We start from the raw sequence: 25865 nt of genomic DNA, 5'->3' as shown, positions 1-25865 counted from the left end.
AATTTAGTCAAATCTGGAGATTCAAAAATTGAGAACAATTCTCAACATTATGCTAGACATGACTGATCAGTCATAACACCTTTTCTGTTGATGTTATATATGGCTTCTGAATCTTTTTCAACATATTACCCAGGTAAAAACTATCAATCCCTCAGTCTACATAGGAGATGAAACTTGTTTTAATGTCCCAGATGTAGTTCAAAGCTGTTATTTGTTTATAAGACCCAAAGAGCAGTAGTGAGAGAGAGAGAGAGAGAGAGAGAGAGAGAGAGAGAGAGAGATATCTCTATGCTGCACTACTCCTGCATAAGTCCTAATTCTGTATCTGACACTTGGTAGGTTTTCAATGTAAATTCTCTTTTATATATCAACTGTACAAATGAAATAAACAGAAGGTCTATATTTAAATTCTCATGAGAAATCACTGAAAAATCCTACCTTCTTGTATTTAGGTAGTATTTGTTTGAAAGCATTCTATGTCATTATTATGATTTGGATACGAGGTGTCATCCCAAGATCTCATAAGATAGAAAATGCAGGGATATTCCAATGTAAAATGGAATGGGTTCATGAAGATTGCAGGAGATGAGATTAATACAAAAACTATGTGTCGGAAGCCATTCTCACACGTGACTGGGTGACTCCCGGTTAGGGTCTGAGGCGCTCTGGCTGTGTCGGAGCTTTCCCGGCCCTCTCCTGATGAGAGAACCTGTCCGTGTGGGGGTGTAACTGACCACTGACCCCGGAGGCCCAATCACTGACCCTGACCTTGGAGTGCGGCCCCCCCTTCAACCTTCATTGGATGGAATTATCCCCTGAATTTCTTGCTCCCCAATAAAAGGCTACTCCCTGGCGTGCTCTCTCTCTCTCTCTCCTGCTAGCCCTGAGTAATCCTTGCTGCCATGCCGGGGCGGTTAGAGGAGGGAACCAGAGAGGGGAGCCGTCTCGGACCTGGTGATAGAAAAAGGTAACTGAGTCTGTGTGTTTATTTCGATCTCACTAGCTAACTTTTATGCCAAGAACCTCATTAATGAAACCATTGCGCTGGCCGCATGGTAGAACTATGTTTCTACATATTTTCAATGAACAATCTAAAAATGAAATTAAAAATAACCCACTTGAATCTAATGTATGAAATATGATATGTCAAGAGCTTTGTAATATTTTGAACAACCAATTAAAAAAATACTTTACATACAAGAGAATGAAATTGGAACCCCAACACTATCCATATATAAAAACTAACTCAAAATGAATCTAACACCTAAACATAGATTATGAGAATAGTAACTTAATTAGTGAATTAATCCCTTCAATTAATAATTTGAATGGATTACTGGAAGACTAACTATAGGCATGTAGGACATGGCTGCAATAAGTAGGTTTGGGGACAAGTCCTTGGGGAAAGGTATTTGGTCCCTGGCTCCTTTCTCTCTGCTTTCATCTGTCATGAGCTGAGCGGTTTTCCTCTGCCATACCCTTCTAGCATGATGTTCTGAATGACCTCAGGCCCAAAAGGAAGGGAGTTAGCTGACCACATATTGAATCTAGAAACTGTGAGTCCAAAATAAACCTTTTCTTTTCTAATTTTTTTTTGTTGGGTATTTTGGTTACAGCAATGTATTCATCAGGACAGTCATGATATCACATCCTTTCATTCTTTTTTTTTTTTAAGAATGACACCAATATGCTTAAATAAATTTCTATTTCACCTGAATATTTTTAGGAAATAAATTATTACATAAATGACTGGACTTCCCATTGATATTTCTACTTTAAATTCAAAAGGCAACACTGTGGTTTGAGTCTCAAAACTGTGAGAAATAATATCTTTTATTTTTGTTTTTCATGGTGATACCTGTTGACCATAATTTGTGGTTTTGTGTTATACTCAAAAGCCACAATTTTTAGGATGCAAAGGCAAAGGAAAGACATGAAGAAAAAGAGAATAGGAAGAGAGAAGGTAGAGTGTTATTTTATAATACATTATAATACAAGTATTGCCAATCTATTTTTTGATTAGTATTCTAATCAAAAAATAGATTTCAAAAGCCGAGAAAGCTATAGCTAATGGTAGACTGAATTCTTTCTCTTAAGATTAGGAGCAATATAAATGGCAGCTGTTGCCACTTCTTTCCAACCTTATATTGGAAGTTCTGGTCAGAGAAATTGGTCAAGAGAAAGAAACAAAAATTGTTCATATAGGAAAATTATCTCTTTTTTTCATATGACACAATTTTGTGTATAGGAAATTCTTGAGGAATCTACCAAAAATCTATTAGAACAAATGAATGGGTTCATGAAGATTGCAGGACATAGATTAATACAAAAACTATGTTTCTACATATTTTCAATGAACAATCTAAAAATGAAATTAAAAATACTTTACATACAAGAGAATGAAATTGGAACCCCAACACTATCTATATATTAAAAACTAACTCAAAATGGATCTAATACCTAAACATAAGAGCAAGAACTGTACAACTCTTAGAAGAAAACATGACATAAATTTTATGTTTAAAAATCATTGAATCTGGAGACTGTAAAAAGAGAACAATTCCCAACATTGTGGTAGAGATGACTAATCAATCATAACTGTTTTTTCTGTTGATGTTATATATAGCCCCAGAATCCTTTTCAACATAGAACTTCAGGATTAGGCAATGGTTCCTTAGATAGCACATCAAAAACATAAATAACAAAAGGAAAATTAAATAAATTTAACTTAGTCAAAAATTAAAAAAAAACTTGTATCTCAAAGGACATTATCAAAAGTGTAAAAAGACAACACAGAGAATGTGAGTAACTATTTGAAAGGCATTTGTCTGATGAGAAATTAATGACCAGAATATATGATGTATTTCTACAAATCAGTAACAACAACAAAACTCCAAATCTAAAAATGGGCAAAGGACCCAAATAGACATTTCTCAAAGATATACCAATAGCCAACAAGTACATGCAAAAATCCTCAATATCAACAGTCATAGGGAAATACAAATCAAATCACAATGAAATACCACTTCATATTAACTAAGATGACTATGCAAAAAAGAAATACAATGGTAAGTATTGGTGGGGATGGGGGGAATTTGGAACCCTCATACACTGCTGGTTGAAATGTGAAATGGAAAACACTCTGACAGTTCCTCAAAATGGTAAGCCTAGAGTTATCATATTGCTGATACCAGCAATTTAACTAAGGTATAGATTCAACAGAAATAAAAACATATGTCCACATAAATTTTTTACACAAATGTTCATAGCAGTATTATCCATAATAACTAAAAGTCAGGAACAACCAAAGGATAAATGGATACATTAAAAGTATTCCACATGATGGACTATTATTTGGCAATAAAAAGAAATGAAGTACTTATATGTACAACAACACAAATGCAACTTGAAAACATCATGTAAAATGAATGAGTAGGCACAAAAGACCATATGGTATATAATTCCTTTTGTATATAATATCTATAGGCACATTTTCTGTCTCTATACAGAAAGTAGATTAGTGGTTGCCTATGGCTGGATGGGGTAAGGAGGTTGGGGGAAATGGAAGTGACTTAATCAATGCAGGATTTCTTTATGCAGTGATGAAGTACTCTAAATAGACTGTTATGATGGTTGTACACTCCGAATTTAACTCAGTTAGTTGTATGGTACGTAATTTTTATCTCATGAAAGCTGTTATATTAAAAAGATGTACGTGTGTGAGTCAATATTTTAATTTTGGAGATTTGTTAATTCTCTCCTTTCCTATGTCTGTCACAACAATCCACATATTCACTTAAATGACCCATGTGCATATTTCCATGACCATTGTCTTAACTTTATAATGTGTAACAAACCAGACATGTTTTCTAATAAGCAGATACCTTTTATGAAATCCAACTTTTTATAACATTAATTTTAGAAAAGTAAAGTCATGAAAACTGCAGTGTTTTCTTCTTCATTGTAGTCATTACCTCACCTCCATCAACACATCATTTCTGAGGACCACTAGCTTTACCCTCTGTATTTAATATATTCACCATAAATCCATTTTATAAGAAATGGCATTGTTCCTTTTAGCAATACATTTGTAACAGTGTTATACCATCTAGTGGCTCCATAATTTTTTTGCTGCCATAAGTCTAAATCTTGATCATCATTAAATCCATGGCAACTGAGAGAACTTTATGTTTGCTTCATTTTGTACCTACCCCTTTTGAGTCAATCACTCCAGGTTTCGCATTAAACTTCACTGTCTTCAATCGGGCACGTTCTTTTCTTTCCACCCTAAAGAAAAGGGGAAAATCAGGAGTCTATCATATGACAAGGCATTTATGATTAAGAACACCTTATCTTTGTTCTTACAACTCAAGTAAAACCTATTTTAAAATATTTCTCTTCCTTGGTTTAGTATAAAAATCTTGGTATAAAGTCTCCAAGCTTATAATATAGCCCTTGAAAATTTTAAGTTACATGGGCTGAAAGTCACAGTATTTGGAAGGAACAAAGAGGGAGAAAAAAATGATATTTGTTATTTTAAATGCTAAATCAATCAATCAATCAAAATCTATTCCAAGAAATTACAGTCCATAGGGACAAACACCTAAAATAAAGATGAAATGAGATTTACTACCCTTCTCTTCTTCTTTCTTTTTCCTTCCCTTCCTGTAAGAATATTACTGTATTTAGCTTCATTTGATAATCAAACACATTATGTACAATCTTGAATTTTTTTATCAAGAAGTCCAATATTCTTCTGTTGCTTCTGCGGATTTATCATTTTACCCACCACTTCACTCATTCATTAAACATTTTTTGAGTGTCTAACATGTACTAAAGAGGAGTTGGAGAATAAATAAAAATATTTTAAAAGCATGACTGCAGGGCCGGGGATGTGGCTCAAGCAGTAGCGTGCTCGCCTGGCATGCGTGCAGCCCGGGTTCAATCCTCAGCACCACATACAAACAAAGATGTTGTGTCCCCGAAAAACTAACTAAATAAATAAATATTAAAATTAAAAAAAAAAAGCATGAATGCAATGATCCCTTGGCAAGCACAGAGATGCAAACAAGGAATGATACTTTTCTTCAGTAAGACTATTGATATTCAGTGGGTGCATTCATCTCATTGGGAAGGTGAAAAGGGGTGGAAAGCATTGGGATGAGCTTCTTTCTTGGAGAAGGAGTTAATTCATGGGGGACTTTAAGAATGAGAAAGCTTATCAGGGGGAATTTCCAGACAGGAGGAACGGCAATGCACTAGAAGATTGCTGAAAATTGTGGTATGCGTATGAGTAACAGGATGTGGAGGAGAGGCCCAGGTGGTGGGCATCTTGAAATGGGTCTGAATCCACTTCAAGGACTGAAGTTTTTCCTTTTAGGAATCCTCATGAGTTATTAGTGGTCATAAAGTAAGGAAGTGATACAATTAAATTAATATTTTAAATGAGCCTGGTATATGTGGAATATAGGCTGGAGAAGTAAAAAATAGGAGGAGGCTAGGGGGCGTATTTAGGAGCTGTTTTCATAGTTAGGAAAGAAATGATAATGATGCAGAGAAGAGGAAGGGCTAGAGAAGTACAAGGAAAAAGTATTGATAGGACTTGTGCATATTTCAAGGTCAGAAGTGAAAGGGAAGCGACATATACTTCCTGATTTTTCTGAGTCTCTTCAGCTTGACATGAACCTTGCTTCCTCCAAGCTACAATGGCACTTAATTTAATACCTATGTCAATATTATTTCTTGATTTTTCTGTTTAGTTTTGCATTGCTTATAGGTTGTATGTTCCTTAAGGGGGAAGACTGTACATATATCTCATTAGCATGTTATAGCAAGAGCTTAATGAATATTTCTTAATCAAAAATAATATCCAATGCATTATGGTAGCATGATTTTGTTGCTGTTGTTGTTTAAATTCAGCTAGGCTTAATTTCATTTTTTTCTGTTTGGGGAAAGAAAATAAGGGCAAGGGAAGAAAAGACCCTGAATCTATAGGAACTTAATGGTTTATGAAGCTAAGCAATTCATAAATCAATAATTAACAGCGTATTCCTTTCCAACTGAGAGTTCTTTTGTGTTTCCAGCTGAAACTCGGTAAAGATCAGGGTTTCCATGGTTACAGAATAAAGTTTCAGAATACATTTATTTCAGTTTGAGTGTAGAATATTTGAGTGGAAACAGATGAACAACATTTTTCAAATCTAACCTCAGGTATTAAAGCAATATGTTCCACTGAGAGTTTCTATTTGAACCCAACATACAACAGTTAGGAGGAAAGTAAGAAAAATTTCAGATAAGCTAACTTGCCAAGTGCTCATTGGGAAAAAGCCTGTTCTGAACTTCACCAGTTTTTCTCTTTTAATCCAAGTGCAAATGATAATTCATATTCATCTCTTTTGTAGTCTTCTAAAAGTGTTGTGAGAGTCCTAACTTTATTCTGGCTACTTAGAATTAACTAGGCAAACAATGGGAATTACTAATTCATTTGATGCTGCCAAAATGACTGTAGCACGTGGAGAAGAATGGTTGTTTGATGATATTATGCAAATAAATTCTGCAGAAACTCAAAGAAGTCACACAGTCCCCAAATATACATAATATAAGCCTGAATTCAAACCTAAGAATCATTTGGACAGAGCATTCTATTTCCCTCCCTAAAGTTTATCCTTTTCCATTTTCCTGATGTCCTTACTAGGCCAATATTACTGGTTTATCACTTAAACCTTAAAAGGTTGGCAAAGAATATTGTTAGACACAAAGACACCCACAAATGCACATCCAAATGTTAATAAAAAACCATAGTGAATATGAGGTTAATCTTCAAGCAGTTAACAGGAAAAGAGAACAAAATTTTGAAAGCTTATTCAGGTAAAAGTTTTGGTTCACTCATGAAGGAAGTCGAATAGTTTTGCTTTTTATTTGGGTGCAAAGTTGCAGGAATGATGATAATGTAAATGGTAGCTAAAGTTTTAACAACTTTACCAGTGAGTTTTCTTCACTTTTATATCATCTCATTTGGCGCTCATAGTGACCCAGTGATGTAGGTATTATCAACTCCATTTTATGGCTGAGGGAGCTCAGACTTGAAGCTTACCAGACTAGAAAGTAGTAGAAACAGACTGAACATGATCATGGGTGTCTCTCCACAGCCACTCAGTTTGGGACAAACAGTACTCAAGGACCTTCCATGTCTGACTTAGTGGAATTCTCAAAAAAACATCTGGTTTTGGGGTAGGTCATTCATAGGATTAAGACCCATATATACCCTTAGAAGTCTAGACTGAATTTTTGAGAAATGATAAACATCCCCTTCCTTTGTATCCCCCATCACCCAGATGTTCTGAATTATATAAACCACAACAAAATTAAAGTATATAATCATTGAGCACCATACTGAGCTGGCCTCAAAATTCAAAATAAATTTGCTTTGAACACTGAAGTCAGCTTAGCTAAATGCCCCTTTGCAAGTTACATCACACATACTGAATTGGTCTCCCACCTTACCATTCCAGTAACCAGGATTTTGATTTTCTACTACAAAGGCCTATGGTAAATGCCTTTGAGGGCTCTTTGCAAACCTCTCTTTTTGGTGGCAGTGTATTTCCCTCAACCCCTTACTGGCCACTTTAGCCCCTAACTCTCTTTCCTAGTTCTTCCTGGGATATGGATAGTTTACTGCTAAAGTAAGAATTAAGGATCAGAAATAAAACCTTAAATAATGTGGTGTAATTTTCTCTGGCACCAGAAGCTCAAAATCTTTAAAAAGGGAAAATAGCTGTCATTTAAGCAAACACAAAGTATTTGAAGCTGTGCTAAGCACTTTACCTATTTTATCTGTAATCTGTACAATGGTCCAGGACTTAACATGGAGCTGGGCTTACAGTAGTTGCTTAGAGAATCTTGATTGAATGAATGAGTGAATAAATTCTCAAGGAGGCTATTAGTTCTTTACCTAGATGTGAAAACTAAGGCTCAGACAGGTTAAGGGACTTGCTGATCAACCACTGTTTCCTACAAAAAGTTGTTTACTGTTTCATAACCTTTTCTCTTAGTAAGAATCTTGGTAAAAAATTAGCATCACATTCTCTAATTGTTACAATAAGTATGTTCCCTTTGGAAAAAAATTGATATTAAGGTTTAACAGTTTATAGAAATAGTGAGACCACCTGCATACACCAACTGCAATGAGTACCACTGCTGTACTTTTCTCTTGCACTTAGACTCAAGCAATTAATTAGATTGTTTAAGCAGAAATAATTCTCCCCGCCCTAGTCTTGCCTCTGACCAAAATTCTAAAAACAAACTGGCTGGCAAAATTTGAGCAATCAATTCTGACACCAAACATCTCCAGATAGCACCAAATGGGCATACTTTAATGAGCCCAACTGTCTCCCTCTCCCTTTTCCCTATCTCCCATCTGGTATTTTCAGGTTCCAGCCAATCACATAATTGGGTCAGGTTTGGAGAACTGTATAGTGGGAACATGATTTGTCACTGGGAGTTCCTGTGCTCCACAGGCCCTGTCAGAGGGAGAATGAAATACCATCCATGTCAGTAGCCACAGGTTTGCTGTGAAGGCCAGGTGAGCGAACTCTTATGTATTGCTAGACCCAAGCTGTTGTCCAAGAGCTCAGATGAACAGTCACAATGGAACAATGAACGGACACTTGGATTCAAGAGACTGAGATAGATCATGGTTTGACTACTCGTAAGCTATGTGAACTTGGAAAACAGAGATTCTATTCTAAAAGTCTAGCTTTTGAAATTACGCCAGCTGTGTTTAAATTTTATCTCTGTCACTTACTGGGTCTGTGACTTAGGGCAGCAATTCAGCCTTTTAGGAACTTAGTTTTCATGTTGGCAAAATAGTAACAAAGACTTCAAAGATTATGGTAAATGTTCAATGAGACAATACAAGAAAATTGTTTATAACAAGTTCTGATACATAGAACAACAGGCTGCTGCTAAACTGATTGTGATAATTCCATTCATGAAGTCACTTGCCATCTATATTCACAGTGTCCTTACCTTGTGAAAGGGAGGTAACACAGATGTCCTGCCTCAGGGGCTCACTGTTATGGTCAGCCCCTCCCTGTGTGAGACAAAGGCATGGGCTTCCTTTTCTTCCTATGAGGGCATCCTCATATGTGCCATCAGACTTGAGAGCTGCAAGGACTAGGAGGAGCTCACACCTTAGCAGGTGCTCATAGAGGTATAAGAAAGGTGTTTGTTTGAATCCTGGCTTAGCACTCTGTTGCCAGCATGGTTTTGGCAGGCAACTTGAGTTCTCTGAAACTCCATTTCCATAATTGGAAGTGTTCCTAAAATAATGCTCCTGGTATAGTAGAAAGTCATCTAGCATTGCTACTAGAGAGACCTGTGTCCAGCCAGGGCCTGGCTGTGCATCTTAGGGCAAGTTACTTGATTTCTATGACCCTGTTTCCTGAAAAGGCTTTCCTTAAGATTAAATTGAAATCACATATTTGAAAGCATCTGGCATAATACATAGTGCTATATTTTGAATGTTCCCACCAGTACTCAGGTTGAAATTAAATCACCATTAAATTATGGTGATCTTTAAGGTCTGACTGGGTTATGAGGACCCTGCCCTCATAAATGGATTAATGTAATGATGTACTAGTAGATTAATGGGTTATCATGAGAGAGGGTCTGTTATAAAAGGCAATTTGGTTCTCTCCTATCTGGACCCTCTCATCACATGATGCCCTGCAAAGCCTTAGGATTCTGCAGAGTTTCCACAAGATGTTCCCTAGATGTGGTCCCTCAACCTTGGACTTTCCAGCCTCCAGAACTGAAAGCTAAATGAACCTCTATACTTTTTGAATGACCTAGTCTACGCTATTCAGTCATAAAACCTCCACTACCACCACCACCAACATCACCACCACCACCACCAACAAAAACCCAAACTATGACATATCTGTGCTACTATCAGATAGAATTTATCCCTCCATCTATTGCCTTTGCACTTCCCTTGGTAACTTTACAAGAGAGCCCTCATCATCCTAGTCACAGAATAGCTGTGGCACAGTTACATTAGTCTCATAAGTGGTAGACTCCAGGCAGTGCCCCTATAACATCAATTGGCATATAGACACTGCCCAAGCAATGCTTACTGAATTTCAATTTGTCAACTCTTATTTTTCCACCTTTGGGAGGTGAGATTGCAAATGAGTTAAGAGCAATTCTAGCCTCAATTCAAACCCCAGTCCTGCCACTTAGTAGATGGGCAATTTCAGGCAAATTAACCTCTTTGTGCCTTAAAGCCTTTCTTCCTCGTTAGTAAAATGGGGATAATAACAGCATCTTACTCTTAGGGTTGTAATGAGGTTTAAATAAGTTAATAAGTATAAAGGACTTCAAATAGTGGTAGCATGCTATGGGAGTATTTTACTAAATAAATTTATTCATCATCTTCAAAAAAGGATAGGGGGGATGACAATGTTGATATTCTTCACATTATAGTTTTATTAGGATGATTAAATGGAATCATCAACATCATTACATTTTTGTAAGAAATGAAGACATATACAGATGCTATCCATTGTGAAATATATCCAGACCAGCTCTGCTAAGTGAAATATACTCAGGAACTAGGATAAAAAGGAATTAGGAGTTAAAAATAATCTAATACATTTATTTAATTTTAAATTGCTCTAATATTAGTATATGAGGACTCTGTATGAGATAGGATTTCTACTTCCTTCCTCATAGTTTTCTAAAGTTTCCTACTTTTCTATACTGAGATCTAACACTTTTATGAATACATAAAACAGTTACAATAACTTTTTGAAAAAATTAAAATCTGAAGGAGAAAATCTGTTAGAAATTCACTTACAGTTATAAATTTTACATAAAATAAACATAAATACATATATACTTGAATAAATAGGTATATTTTATTTTATAAAAACACATGTTGGGGCTGGGTTTGTGGCTCAGTGGTAGAGCACTTGCCTAGCATGTGTGAGGCACTGGGTTCTATTCTCAATGCCTCATATAAATAAATGAATAAAATAACATCTAAAATGAAACAAAACAAAAAACCACATACTTATATAAAATAAAATAAACATAGTTGTGAGGTAGTATTACTGCATCCTTCATGAAATAGAATGCAAATAAATGTCAATATTACAGATGCTGGACAAACTTCTTCAGCCCAGCATCGGTGTACTTGTTAAGTTGGTTTTATCCAAAGTATGAGAAAATAGCCAATTCAAGAACAAGAATGGGAAGTTAAACTCCATGTATGTATAATATGTCAAAATACATTCTACTGTCATGTACAACAACAACAAAAAAACCCCCACCAAAATTGGAAAAAAAAAGAACAATCAACAGCAGATGGAAAATTATTTCAAGAGGAATAACACTGAAATATTCCTCAGGGGAAAAATGAGTAAACGAACAAATGGGTGACTTCTGACATAATTAGTTAGACTCAGAGAACCTCAGGATTGACAATCACATAGTTCAATTCTCCCATCCAGAATTTGAATCCTTTTTATATCTTCTCATGTGGTTCCTGCCACTTCTGGGCAGTTACAAGTAGTAGAAGGCTTTCTAGAAAATGAGCTGAAGTCTATTACTCGATTAGCTTTCTTTCCTCCACCCCATTTCTATCCTTGGGGTTATATTCAATAAGATCACTGCTTTCTTATAGAGAAGAGCTCTTCAGACATCTCTGATTATGTCAAAGCAACCCCAAAAGCATGTTTTACATTTTTTTAAAAAATGAAAACAATTACTAAGAGTCACTGCTTTGACTATAGCCTTTCAGTAAACACTACAAGCCATACTATAAAGTTAGAATGCCTTGGCCAAGCAATGACAGGAGCCTAGATGCTTAAAGCTACCCAGAGAACTGTCTGCTGGGGGGAGATCCACAGGCAAAGGCCTGGAGGATGCAAAGCATCCTGGAGTTTCCATCACTTCACTGTAACACCTTCCTCCCTCTCATTCCTCCCTGGGGGCTGTGTGGCCACAGGCAGAGATGGAGAACTGTCTTCCCTGGGTCATGAGTGTCCCACAGAGTTGCTTTGGAGGTATACTTTATAATTTTTCACTGTGTTTGTACTAGCTCCATCATTATATCACTTTGGTGCAGCAGCACTGAATAGTCAGTTTCACTGGGGAGTTTTCATAAAGGTATATTGGGGTTTTGGATATAAGAATGCGAGCTCTTAGGGGCTGGGGTTATGGCTCAGTGGTAGAGCACTAGCTTTGCATGTTCAAGGTCCTGGGTTCGATCCTCAGCACCATATAAAAATAAACTAAAAAAAAAAAAAAAAAAGAATGAGAGCTCTTAGAAAAACCCACACTGAAAAAAAAAAAACCTGATGACTGCTTTGAGCAACCATCATTCCTGATTTTGTACCAAATCTATTTTCGAAGAGTCAGTTTTTGTTTCTTGGACAACATTTTGCTGCCAAAAGGACACCTGTGGGGAGAACAGTTCTCTAGTGGTGATAATTAGAATCTGCTAGGACAGATGAAGGCACTGGCTGTTCTGAGGCATATTTCTGTCTTCCAAAAGTAGAGCTGAAGAAATGTTTGCAAGGGAAAGGGCATGATACTCTTGACTCAAGAAACACTTATACAGAAATAAATATCTAAGTGACTGTTGGGAATTGTGGGGTGGGGAATATGACTAACTAAAACAATGAAAAATAAAAGAAACAGCTGTAAACCGAATCATTAGACTTTACCAGGTATTTGGCATCTTATATCCTAAATATTTGCATTTGAAGGTTTTCTGATTTTTTTCATCAATATTTAAAGATATTACATAACCAGGGACTTAGTTTAATAAATCATCTACTTTATTTGTCTTTCACTTGGTCTGTTTGTAAAATTCATTAGTAAATGCTGAACATCTACTGAGTTGGTAAGTCAGCATATGGGCTGGTGAGCATAACCTTGAACCTGCAGAGAGATACTGGGAAAAGTTTGAGGAACACAGTGTAAGCAGATCTTTTTTTTTCCTTTATGCCTTGTCACAGTTACCAATTTTGGTAAAATCCTAATTTGAGGAAAATGAGATTTTTTTTTTATTATTATTCATGTCACCTGTCACCACTGACAATTTTCCTGCAGATTGTCTATCCCACTTAAATAATTATTTTGTGAACAGTTTCCTCCATCTTCCTCTTCCTTCATTTCCATGCTCTCTATAGCTGAAGAGCTAATATTCTGATGTATGAAAAGCATTCTTACCTCCGTTTGCTAGGGATGACACCCATCTCCTCGCTGTCTCCCTCCAGCGTGACTCTTCTGGCTTGCCACCACTCATCATCAGAGGCATTGATAACATGGAGAATATCTCCGTATTTAAAGCTAAGTCCTTGACTTGGCAGCCCACTGTCCTTGCTCTTGTCATAGTCAAACATGGCTCTGCAAGAAATGACAGAAGAGGGCATGGTTAGGAATCTCTGATAGTATGGATTTAAAATTCATGTTCTTGAATTTTCATGCCTGCCCTGAGAACCCATAATCTTTTGATCTCAAGCCACAGGATGACAGAACTCATTCCCATTGCTTTGGCCAGATGGAGGTTAGTTCTTGCTTCTCCTTAGGGATTGCAAGGGCAGCTTAGAGGTCCCTGAAACCAGGGTCTTATTCTTTTGTTAGATGTTACAAGGTGATAATGGGGGATGAGAAAGTCAGTTTACTATCTAATTGAGAGACTTTTTTTCTCCCATTACAATCACATTTTAAAAATTACTAGATAGGGAATAGGGGTGGGAGGGAAAGGCAGGGAGAAGGGGAATAACATGGATAGGGGAAGGAGACCCTCATCATTATATCATTACATGTATGAAGATGAGAATTTGGTGTCAACATATCTTATATACAAACAGAGATATGATAAATTGTGATATAAAGGTGTATTAAGAAATTGTAATGCATAATAATAATAATAATGATAATAATAATAAAGAGCTCATGTATAATGGCAAAAATTACTAAAAAGAGAAATAAAATGAATAGATTATTTTGTGTTATAACAAATATTCTTAGATGTATCATCCTATAGACCTCTTTCCATTATAACAGGGGAAAATGATAACAACATGCCCACAAGTAGAGGATTGTAATTCTTCTAGACAATAGAATATTGGACTGTGGTTGATATTGGATGGTTAAAGGGGTTAACATAATAACCCGAATGAATGTTTAAAATGCAATAAATGACCATATATATATATATATATATATATATATATATATATACACACTCACACACACACACACACACACACACACAAATCTCTTTATGTATGTTATAGTAGACCAATTTCATATTAACAACCTCACAAATCATTCTTTTTGCTATGAAGATTTTTCTTTATTTATTACAAATTATTTTGCTTCTGTAAAATGCCAAGCCTGTATCATCACTGTACTTATCACTCCGAATTATGATACTTGCTATCTGTATCATGTCTCTCTCACTAAAGAGCTTTTACTGAGCCTTCACTAAGGCCAATGCATTGGCATTTTATGACTGGTGGGTGCGTGGATTGGAAGCAGAAACACAATGGTGAACAGAACCTTTCTTAAGCTGTTGTCTTAAGGAGGTGACAATTTATTGCAAGACCTATATTGCCTTCATCCTGTTGTATCCCACACTCTCAAAACTTACTACCACACATGTACAGTGCATGATTTCCTAGGAGAAGCAGATTTCACCACCTCCCTATTTATTCCTTTGATTCCATTCTAAGAATTTTCTTGGCCTGTGACTACAATTCAGGTAAAACAAGCTAGATTTGGATAATAAATTTTTCTAAAATCACTGAGAACCAAGAGCAGTTCTTTTCTTTCTTATTTTCCCCTCCTATTAAGGAATTGTCACATGTGCTGTCCTAGTATCCAAAAAAGGGCCCAAAGACAGTGTTTATTTCTTAAATACTACAGAAGTTGAATTATAATACAGCCCTTCTTCCATTCCTAAGTGATGAAATTCAAAGAGTTTCCAGGTCTGAACTCCAGAAAAAAAAATTATTTCCATTTTGATTATTTCCATTTTTCCCTGCCAAAGGCTCAGACAAAGCCTTAGCCAAGAAAAGGGGTTGGAGGGTGACAGAGACCTGCTTCTCATGCTTTACTTCTCTGGCTATCTGATATGACAAACTAAGTAACATCACAGGGTTTTTGATACAAAATCACTCCAACAACCACATTCTAATAGAGCTGCTAGTAAGTGTTAATGAAATAACATACATGCAGCACCTACCCGCTGGTAGGTGCACTGTAGCAGAGGATAGCATAGCAGATAGGGCCACACAGGTGGGGCCATGTCCTGGTTCTACTCTCACTAGTCATTCAGCTGGTTACTTGGGCAAGGTATTTAACCTTTCTGGGGCTTCAGTTTCCTCATATATAACATGGTGGTGGTGGTAATGATGATGGTGGTGGTGATGATAATAGCACCTCCAATACAGAGTTGTGTGGTTACAGGAGGTAATCTATGTAAAGTATGTATCACAGTGCCTGGCATAGAGTGATAACCAGTATTTCTGAACTACTTTCCCTTTTGAGTGTATACTAATCAAAATCCTTTCCATAGATTCCACTCTGTGCAAAAAAGAGTTAACAAAGCAGGCCTGAGACTGCTATCCATAAGAAGGACTTTTTGCAACAGTGCTCTTTGGCTGACATCTAGGAACTTAAGATTTTGGAAGGGTTCCCACTAGTTCTTGACAAGAATACCTTATGTGCCTAATACAAACAATATTGTTATGCTGAACACCTACTTTCCTTCTGGGAGTCTGGAGTTGTGGTATGTTCCAGGCGGAGGGTGCCTATGTGACCAGTTTCCAGTAAAAACCCTGGACCCTGGTATCTAATAAGCTTCACTGGCAAACAACATTTCACACCTGCTCTCCCAGCTTTTTGTTGGAAGGAGTAGGCATGTTCTATGTGCCTCCATTGAGAGAGGAGTCTTGGAGGCTCACACCTCATTTCCTGTAGACTTTGTCCTAGGATTTTTTCCTTTGTTGATTTTACTTTATATCTGTTTGTTGTAAAAAACCATAGTAACAAGTCTGTGTTGAATCCTGTGGAAGCTTGTAGAGAACTGCCAACCCATGTGTTGTTGTGTAGAACCCAGCACACATTCTTCAGACTGCAAGCAATTTTACATACACTCCCTTGCAACTTGACCCATTCCTGTGAAGAAGGTATGAGAGGGAGTACCATCCCCTTTTTACAGATGAGGGAGGCCGACTGACTGACTCCAGGATACAGGGCTGTGCTTAGCAGCAACCCAGGGCTGGGATTTGAGCCTCAAGACCTAAGTTACACTTCAGTGCTGTTTACCTTGTCCCCCATCCAACCTGGGAGGAAGGAGGTGGTGATGGTGAGCTAGTGATAAAGATGAGAGATATAATGGCTACCACTGCTTGTGATCTTATTAGGCAATCTGACACTTTGTTATTACTGTTATTTTTGAAATCATAACAACTTTAAGAGAAAAAATTAGTACCTCTGTTTTGTAGACGAAGAGCCTAGAGGAGTCTAAAGGAGTCTAAAGAGGCTAAGGGCCCTGCCCCAGGTCACATGTATACATGTTGGAGAGACTGAATATAAAATGAAGTTGGACTCGATAACTACTTTTATGGACATTTTATTATATTGCTCAATTTCCTAGACTGTTGCCTTCTGGCCATGCTCATGACCTAGCAGTAGAAAGGATCTTAAATCTTCTCTTCAGAGCTAACTACCTCTTTAAATTTGTGAAGGTCCCTCACTCCTTAATTCTTGTCCTAGAATTTCTCATCCTAAAAGTACTTGAACTGCTCACTTGGTTCCAAGCTCCTGGATGTCGAGTGAGAGGAATGGAGATAGAGAAGCCATCAGGAAAGCTGGCATGTGGTGCCAAGAATGTAACTAGGGCCAGACTGCCTGGGTTTTAAAATGTGCCATCTTGAACAAATTACGTAACCTCTCTGGGCCTCAAGTTTTCTTCACTGTAAAAGTGGCATAATAACAGCTACCTCAAAGAGTTGTGGTGAAGATTAAATGAAATAATATATGCGAAGTTCTGCAACACCAGCTTGGCCCCAGTGAGTACTCAATACATGTTTTCTGGACTGCATATAAAGACATCTGAAGCACCTCTTTATCTTTAGGACCCAGTACAGCGCAGGGCCCATGCAGATCCTCAGTATGGTCTATGAAAATTTTCAGATGACTATTGAAAGTCTCAGCACCCCCATTTGTAAGGCTGAGAGGGGGAGGAGTGCTCCTGGAGGTTTTTACCAGACCATTCATTCATTGAATGTGCTCCATTGCTCCCAAGATTCCTGAAGGGGAACCCCCAACTCCTGCCTCTAGCAATGGATATCCTTTTGGAGAGCTCAGCAGCATGCTTTTGCATGGGCTCTGTTTATCTTGGACAAACTGCCCTTCTAGTATTACACAGATTAAGACCTGTCAGTGTAACTGATGTGATTCTGCAATTTGTATTTGGGGTGAAAATGGGAGCTCATAACTCACTTGAATCAAATGTATGAAAGATGATATGTCATGAGCTTTGTAATGTTTTGAACAACCAATTAAAAAAAAGAAAATATTTACATAAAAAAAAAGACCTGTCAGGTTCCTAAAACCAGGCAGCTGACACATTTCAGCAGCTTCTGGCTCCTTTGGATATTAATGGAGCCTCACGTCTGGGAAAAATGCTACAATGCCCCATCACCTAATTTAAAAAGCGATAAGCTGTTTTTAATTTGCTTTATGTGCTAATTCATCACAGTAACTTTTATAAAATGCCATTAAGACTCACACTTTCCACCCAGGGTGCTTTTAACAAGTCCATTAGACAAGTGGAATTTGACACAAACAGTGCAATGTCTTTCCCAGCCCTCCTGCCCCTCCTGAATTTTAGTGTGTGGTAGCTCGTTGCCAGCTGGGGATGTCTAGGAAGAGTGAAGCAGATGCTCATCCTCATGGTTCTGTTACATGGCTGCAGATACCTGGATGCCCTACTGAATAGCACTTTACTAGGGTTCCACAATCTGTTGAGCATTTTATATTGTTTCATTCATATCACTGGGTAGGCAAGATAGCGTATGAGTTGTAAGCCAGGCTTCTGAGACAGAAGAGACCTGGGCTTAAGTCCCAATCTGTCATTCCTAGCTGTGATCATCCATAGGTGGCCATTCCCTTAACTAGGAAATGCAGATACTGATAACATTAACTTACTAGATTGTTGTGGAGATACAACAAAGAGATCATACATTCAGAGTGCCCAACACAGAATGAATTTTGTTATTATATCAGACAGCAATCCTGCCACGTAAGCATTTTGTGGTCTTGAAGGAATTGAGACTAAAAAAGCTAAAACAAAAAAGGCTAGATAAGTGATAGAATCAGGATTCAAGTATAGAAAGATGTGTCTGACTCAAAAGCTCATGCTTCTGACCTTAGAAATCCTTAACAAGGAACATTGTACCTGGATCTTATTCCAAAGGCTTTCATGATTTGGTGATAATATGGAATAGACTGCAAGAGGGAGGGATGAGTATTTCACTCAATGCACATTCAGTTCTCACAACTATATTAGCCTTCTTCTACAGATGAGGAAACACTGACTTGGCTAATTTCAGCAATGTTGTGCTGCATTAGCTACCAAGCGTATATGGGGCAAGACTTAACTTGAAAAACCTGCCTGTCACCACAAACTGTAAATTTTGGGCTACACTAGTCCATTTTTATTGTTGTTGTTTTGCAAGCAACCTTCTGTAATCCCAAACACTCATATTTTCTTCTCGACCTTAGACTTTAGTAATAGGTAATAATCATAAACCATAAATAGTACTGGTGTTTTCTATGTTGGTTAAAGCTGAGATAGTAGAGAATGATAAGGGTGAGAGAACTACAGGAACAGCATCACTCTAATCAGCAAAAATTATTTGATGTGTCTCATGATTATAAATGATAGGATAGAAAGAATAAAGTCCTTAATTCAACTTCTAGAGATGGCTATACTTTAATCTCCAGAACCTGTGAATACGTTACCTTAAATAACAAAGAGGATTTGCCAATGTGATTAAGGTTAAAGGTCTTAAAATGGGGAGATTATGCTTGATTATCTGGGTGGATACAAACTAAATGTATGAGTCCGAAATTGGAGAAGAAGGTAGAAGAGTAGATTAGAGGGACATGACTTGAGAAGGACTTGATCTACCAGTAGAACTGAATTTGAAGGTGGAGGAACAGGGCCTCTAACCAAGGAAAATGATCTTCTGTATAAACTTAGAATGGCTCTCAGGTTATAGCCAGCAAGAAAAAAGGGACTTTAATTCTACAACCATAAAGAGCTGAATTTGGTCTACAACCTGAATATGCCTCTATCTGAGGCTCTCCCAGGATCCTCCAGAAAGGGTGAAGCCTGCTGACAGCTTGATTTTATTTTGGTGAGACGTTAAGTCACTAGACTCATAGTAATTTCTTAAGGTAGCAATAGACACAGGGTGCTGTATAATAGCTACTTAAAAATGTGGAAGTGGCTTTGGAACTGGGTACTGAAAAGAGGCTGGAAGAATGTTGAAGAACATGATAGAGAATTTTAGATTATCTTAAACATAAGATTAACAAAAATATAGACTTTAAGGATACACTAATGAAGCTTCACAGACTTCTCACAGAAATCTGAACTTGGAGGATGCTAAGGGGGGAGAATATGTTATTGGACACTAGGAAAAAGATCCTTGAAAAGCAGTGAAAAGTTTAGTGGAATCATGTTCTGCATTTATGTGAAAAGAAGAATCACTGAAGACCTGATGGGGTATTGTGATAGGAATAAATAAAGGCTCTCCAAAGATGTCCATGTCTTAATCTTTGGAACCTAGAATCTCTAGAACCTATGTGGCATAAAGGACATGCTGATGAGGAGATTATCTTGGATTATCTGGGTGGGCCCTGTCTGATCATGAATCCTTGAAAACATAAGAAGAGGAGGCAAAAGAATAGAGATGTGACATGAGAAGGGCTCGACTGGCATTTCTGGATTCTAAAATCAAGGAAGGAAATTTATTATAGCAGCAATGGAGAACAAATACAGATGATAAGAAATAACATGATTTAATAGAAAACAGGTAAAAGGCAAAGGTCGCTAGTTTGATGATCCTGAACAAAGACTATTTGGAATAATAATAATAATTACAAACCATCTATAATAATCTATGGAGTGCCTAGCATTGGCTAAGCCATTGGCAAAGTATCTTTGCTTTATATAATCTTATCTCTGTAAACAGGGGAATTTCAGGCATTTGCCACCATGTGGACTTTGCATGTTTTAGTTTGTGTGAACATGGGGGACAGGGAAAGTCCATATTTATTCTATTCCCAGGGCAGAACAAATGATCAATAAAACTTATTTTTTTTTTGTTTTCGATCTTTCACTTATCATAGGACAATTTTTAGAACAACAAAGGTCATTTCTTTTCCTTTCTGCAATGGCATGTACAGTCAGAAACAATGGGTGAGGAAGGCCTGAGTGGTGTCTAGCATGGATTTCCATGCCTTTCTTAGGTGATGACTGCAACATTTCTTCCCTTCAAGTAAGAAGATGTTCATCTCAGAGTAGAGGAAATACACAGCTTTGTACTGATTACTTTTGACATTTCCTCAAGAAATAGTAATGCACACACCCTGTGGGTGAGTCATCATGTCCAGACTAAGTTCTACATAGTCACTTATTTCCCTTCCACTTCAGTAGCTAATTGTCCCCAATGAAAAGAATGGCTGATACCACCAGCAAACCAATCTCGGTAGTTGAAAACACATTAGCCTCTGTCAATTCTTATTTATTGAGTAACTACTGACCAAGTAGTTAGCCTTACAGTGCTCCAGGGCTGGTGTTTATTATCTATTACTCAAAAGAAGCCCCTCAAAATGCAGGTGTTATTCCTGTTTTATGGAAAGGAAAATTTATTTTGTGTCATGGATTATGGTATGATATGGGTTGTGCCATTTAATCATTAATAACCTTGGAAGGCAGATTTATACTCTTTAAGATACTCTTCTCATCACATGGGACTATTTCTACATCACTAGCGGGTTGGGGAAATGTCCATTTCTATTGTACCCAAGGAATCAGGAAGTCCCTCTCATGACTGGAGATGGATGTAATTGGGTTCCAGAGGTCATTGTGCCTGGGCCTCCCTGTTGCTGTGGCATTCTGATTATAATCAGGGAACCAGCAGTGCTTCCAGGGGCAGTGACAGCTTTCTCCCTCTCCCTCCCCACCTTTCTCTCCCTTTCTCTCTTCCCCTGTTTCATTCTCTCTCATGCCCTCTAACACTCTAGTGCTCCCAATTTTCCCAGGGACATGGTGAGAGCCTACTTCTTGTGTCCGGAGGCCTGTGTGGTTGATCATTTCAGACAACTTTTCTTCAGAGTCTCCAGGGATGAGCCCACTCCTGCCTGCCTTCTCTCTCATGGTGTCCTGGCAGCCTGTCACACTGGCTTATATTTCAGTGCTGAGTGACGAGTCATCCCTCTGGAGGAAGCAGAAGCAAAGCTGAACCTGCCCAAAGGCAGGGCTCACTGGACCATGGCAGGTCCAGGGTTGGGTGAGGCTGCAAAGATTAATCACCTTAAAATCATTGTTCTTTCTCCCAAGTACCATCAGCTGGATGTTCAGAAAAGAAATATGGGAAGGAGGAACATGAATGGTTTCAAGAGCTCTTACTGTGTATTAACAAATCAACTTCAGAAAAGCCGGCACAGCCCTGATCACAGCTCTTTATTTCTGATCTGAGTGAAAAAGGTAGATCAAACCTTAGTAATTCACCTTTCAGGGTCTTACTGCCACTAATTAGTAAGCTTGCAGTGGATGAAAAGAAGAAAATGCCTGACATTAAATTTCATTATTGTTAAAACCCAATTATTATTCAAACATTTAAATTTATATGGATGATTCATGTAAAGATCACTAGATGGGGTCATCAATTAGTTCCAGATTCCAATATTGGCTCTGTCATTTTAAGCAGCTGTGTGATTTTCAGAAAATTACTTCACACCTTGGTACCTGGGTTTCTAAAAATGTAAAATGAGGGTCAAGAATCCTTGTCCAATAGGTCACTAATGAGAATTACATAAGTAAGAGCTCTTAGATCCCAGCTGGTGCTCAGTATTTGTTGGTTTGAGTCTAGATCTAAATCTCTCCCCTGTCAGTGCCATCCCCTGGTTCTAGGGTTGCTCGTGGAGCATGAACAAAGGAGGCATACTTCTGCTCTCCAGCAGAACTTCTGTTAACAAGTGTTTGCTAACTGGTAACAGAGGAAGTGCTCAACAAAGTTTCTTTTCCTCACAAGTATATAAAAAAATGGTAGAAAAAGATCCAAGAACATTTGATAATGACTGCCCCAAATCCTTAGTACCATTGTACTAGTGATGGCTTAACAGAGCAAATAATGAAATATCCACATACCATATATTTTCAATAAGCATAATATCTAATATATAAACATTCATGTAACACAAAACCAGACTATTAGTGACCAGTTCAGCTATCCTCCATCCTGGGTTTGTTATGTTGTTTCTGATTTTTCAGAAAATTGAATGGGAATTACATATTTGATTGTGGCAGGACAGGTCCTGGAATTAGAAAATCTACTCAAAATTTCTCATGTGTCTATTAAGGTCCCCATCATCTCTTACTGAATGGGGCATATACAGAGAAAAGTTGGTTCTGTACTCACCCAGATAAACACACAGAGTTCAGAATATAATCAAATATTCACATGTAGAAATGAGATAATATGCATTTAAATAGGAAATGTGATACTGTTTACAGAGTATCTTCTATTGCCAGACAACATAGCATTTGCTGGCAACTCAGCAATGAACCAGAGACTTGCTTCCTACCCTTGTAGAGCTTATGTTTGGTTGAGAATATAGATAAGGAGATGCACTCGCTTAGCCACTCATTCATTCATTGATTCAGCAAATGTTGAGCATCTACTATGAACCAATGATTCAAAGAGCATGGGATCTATTAGTGATAGATCCTGCTTTCATGGAGCTTACGTTTTATTGAGAGGAGATGGGAAAAAGTTAAAATTAATAAAAATCTTTAAATAATGGGATAGTTACAATTTTTAATTGCTATGAAAAAAGTTAAAAATAGAGCAGGGGTGGGAGGATCAGGGCTGTGTGATGCAGTAGGGCTGTGGTGTTAGTGAAGGTTGCATTTTAGAACAGAGTGGTGAAGACGGGACTCTCTGAGAAAGAGACATCTGAGTCAAGGACTGAAGGAGGGAAAGGAGTTAGTCATGCAGGCATCTGAGGAGACAGAGCTTTAAGAAGGGAGAACAGCCAGTGTAGAAGGCCCTAAACATAGTCCAGAGGTGCTGTTAGGAGTACAAGGCACTGCAGGGTCACAGAGCAGAAACCCTCGCTAGGTGTAGTAAAGAAGTTGAACAAAGGAACGATTTGCCCAGATCTACTAGATGAGAGGTGGTCATGCTCCTGTCCACCTACCCTATAGAGCAGCCTTCTTCAGGTTTTCTCACAGTGGGAGCTTCCTCTGTGATAACAGTGATCTTACATTCCTAAGGTCCTAGCCTCCTTCCCTCAGCCTCAGTGCCACATAAAGATAAACAAATAAAATAAATGCTGTTCATCTACAACTACAAAAAAAAAATTTAGAAATGCACATTTTATCTTTTTATATCTAAAATCAAGATTTTTTAAAACCACCAATACCATCTTGTAATTTAATCAACAGTATTCTAGTTTTCTTGGTGACACATAGGGTGTGTGTTATGGTCAGAGACAACTACATTCAATGAACATTTCATAGGCTGTGAGGATTAATGAGTTTGGGTAAGAAGCCCTCAGATTAATACCTAGCACAAAGTGAGCCCTATATATGTGTGTGTGCATTTGCTGTTGCTGCTGTGTTATATGTGATGGGTCACCTAGCATCACCTTGTTGTTATCTTTTTTTATATGTGTATGCGTGTTTTTTCCCTTCAAACCCTTGCAATGCTTTTTTTCCTTGGTGACTTTCCAGAAAGTGCTGATGGACCAAATACTGTGCCTGATTTTTGCTCAGTGTGAGTTCAATTCAGCAACTTTAATTAAATGAAAACATTTGTAGAAAATGTCCCTAACTTTTGTCAATAGTTCAGAAATTTGGGGCGGGGGGATTAAAGATATCTAGAATATTATGTTTATTCTTTTGGTATTTGTAGTTTATGTAAATATTAGTATTTTATTCTTATTTTAATTTTGGTAGTAATGCTTCAAGCTGGGACATTTTTCATGCACCTAGGGTAAGTCATCCAATCACTCATTCATTAATTTATAGAACATCTACTATATAATAGGCCATAGGATAATAGAAAATGTCAGCCAGACCTGGGAGCATTTCTTAGTTCTGACATTTACTTACTCTGTAGCTGTAGGCAAGGGCCTTAAAGTCTGTTTCCTATTCTACAAAAGACTAATCCTGCCTGATAGACATTGTTAGAATCAACTGAAGCAACACATGTAAAATTCATACAATAGGGGGCATGATAGATCCATGGTAAACTTCAATAATAGTATGGACAGGTATGGACAACTGTGCCATAAGTACGTGCCAGATCTAGGGCCAGTGGTTCTATTGGTAGTAAAAGCTAGGGGATCTCAGAGCAGTCCTGTATGGGTTGGACTTACTGGCAACAGACCTTGCCTGCTCCCATGTTTCTCTCTTTTTGCTCAGTCAAGTGATCAGATGGTCCTATTCTGAAGGCAGCCAAGGTTGTGTAATTTTTAGATGCCTGAAACCCTGCAATTGTGCTTTTATTTATATTCAACAAATACCCACTATATGCTAAATGTTATGTTAGTATTGGAGATAAAGGGATAAATAACAAAAAACGAAGTCATTTTGGAATATAGAGGGAAGAGAGATGCAGAAGAAATAATTACTAGAACGATACATCATAAAAAGCAAGTGGCTAATAATTCAGGGGAATAAATAGTGGAAAGAAACAAAACCTGTTCTGCGAGGAGCAGATTGCAAAGGCCTCCAGGAGTGGATGCTGCCCAAGCTAGGAACTCCAGGACAAGCAAAATGGGCAGAGGAGTAGCACATGCAGAGGCTCTGAAGTGGGAAATGGCAAGCAATAAACACCAAGAAAGACCAATATTCTGAGCAACCCAAGATGAGACCAGAGGGAAGGAAAAGCTAGCTCACACAAGATTCACAGCTCTCACGGACGTATTCTCTAAGGGCAATGGGAAGCTACTGAAGGATTTTAAGCAGGGTAGTGGGATAAATCTGCACTAAAATCAGTTCTTTCTGGCTTTACAGAACGGATTGGGCAGCAGTACACTGCAAGACAGGGTGCTGAGATCCAAGAAAGTGGGCTAAGGTGGTAATCCAAATGATAGTGGTCTGACAAGCGTTGTAGCAGTAGGAGAAACAGAGGTTCCTTATACTTACTTTGGCCTGTGTCTATCTGCTTGTCAGTCTGTCTCTTCATCATAATCCATGTGCAATGCTTTCTAAGTGTTATTATCACTTTTCTTCAAAATAATGCTTCTAGAAACATAACAACAACATCTCTGATTGAATACAGGGAAAACAGAATTTCTGGCTTAGTTTCCACTCCCATTGCTCAGCAGCCCAAAGACCCCTATAAAGAACTCTAGTTCTCTTTAAACAAGAGCATGGAAATCTTCAATCTAGTACATTTATTCCCAAACACTTTAAATGCAGAAATGCTTCTCTTCTTTTTTTTGATGACATGTCATCTCCACACCTATTTCCAATCTCATAGATATCCATTTGCTTTAAAATTGAAGTTTATGTAAATTTATTAGCATTTTATTCT

General features: G+C 37.7%; 1 protein-coding gene across 11 annotated transcripts in view; it reads right to left on the bottom strand.

Annotated features, from left to right (window-relative positions):
• Positions 1-25865, bottom strand: part of Dlg2 (discs large MAGUK scaffold protein 2) — a 1165863-nt gene that overhangs the window by 64246 nt on the left and 1075752 nt on the right. For all 11 annotated transcript variants that reach the window (XM_076843911.2, XM_076843917.2, XM_076843908.2 and 8 more), the window contains 2 exons: positions 13240-13416; positions 4212-4287 (listed from right to left, as the gene is read on the bottom strand). In XM_076843911.2, the coding sequence (XP_076700026.1) occupies positions 4212-4287; positions 13240-13416 (253 nt within the window). The remainder of the gene's footprint in view (positions 1-4211; positions 4288-13239; positions 13417-25865) is intronic.

The sequence above is a fragment of the Callospermophilus lateralis genome, chromosome 2 (assembly GCF_048772815.1).
Source record: "Callospermophilus lateralis isolate mCalLat2 chromosome 2, mCalLat2.hap1, whole genome shotgun sequence".
NCBI lineage: Eukaryota > Metazoa > Chordata > Mammalia > Rodentia > Sciuridae > Callospermophilus > Callospermophilus lateralis.
The sequence above is the reverse complement of the archived record's forward strand: the minus strand, read 5'-3'. Positions and strand labels throughout refer to the sequence as shown.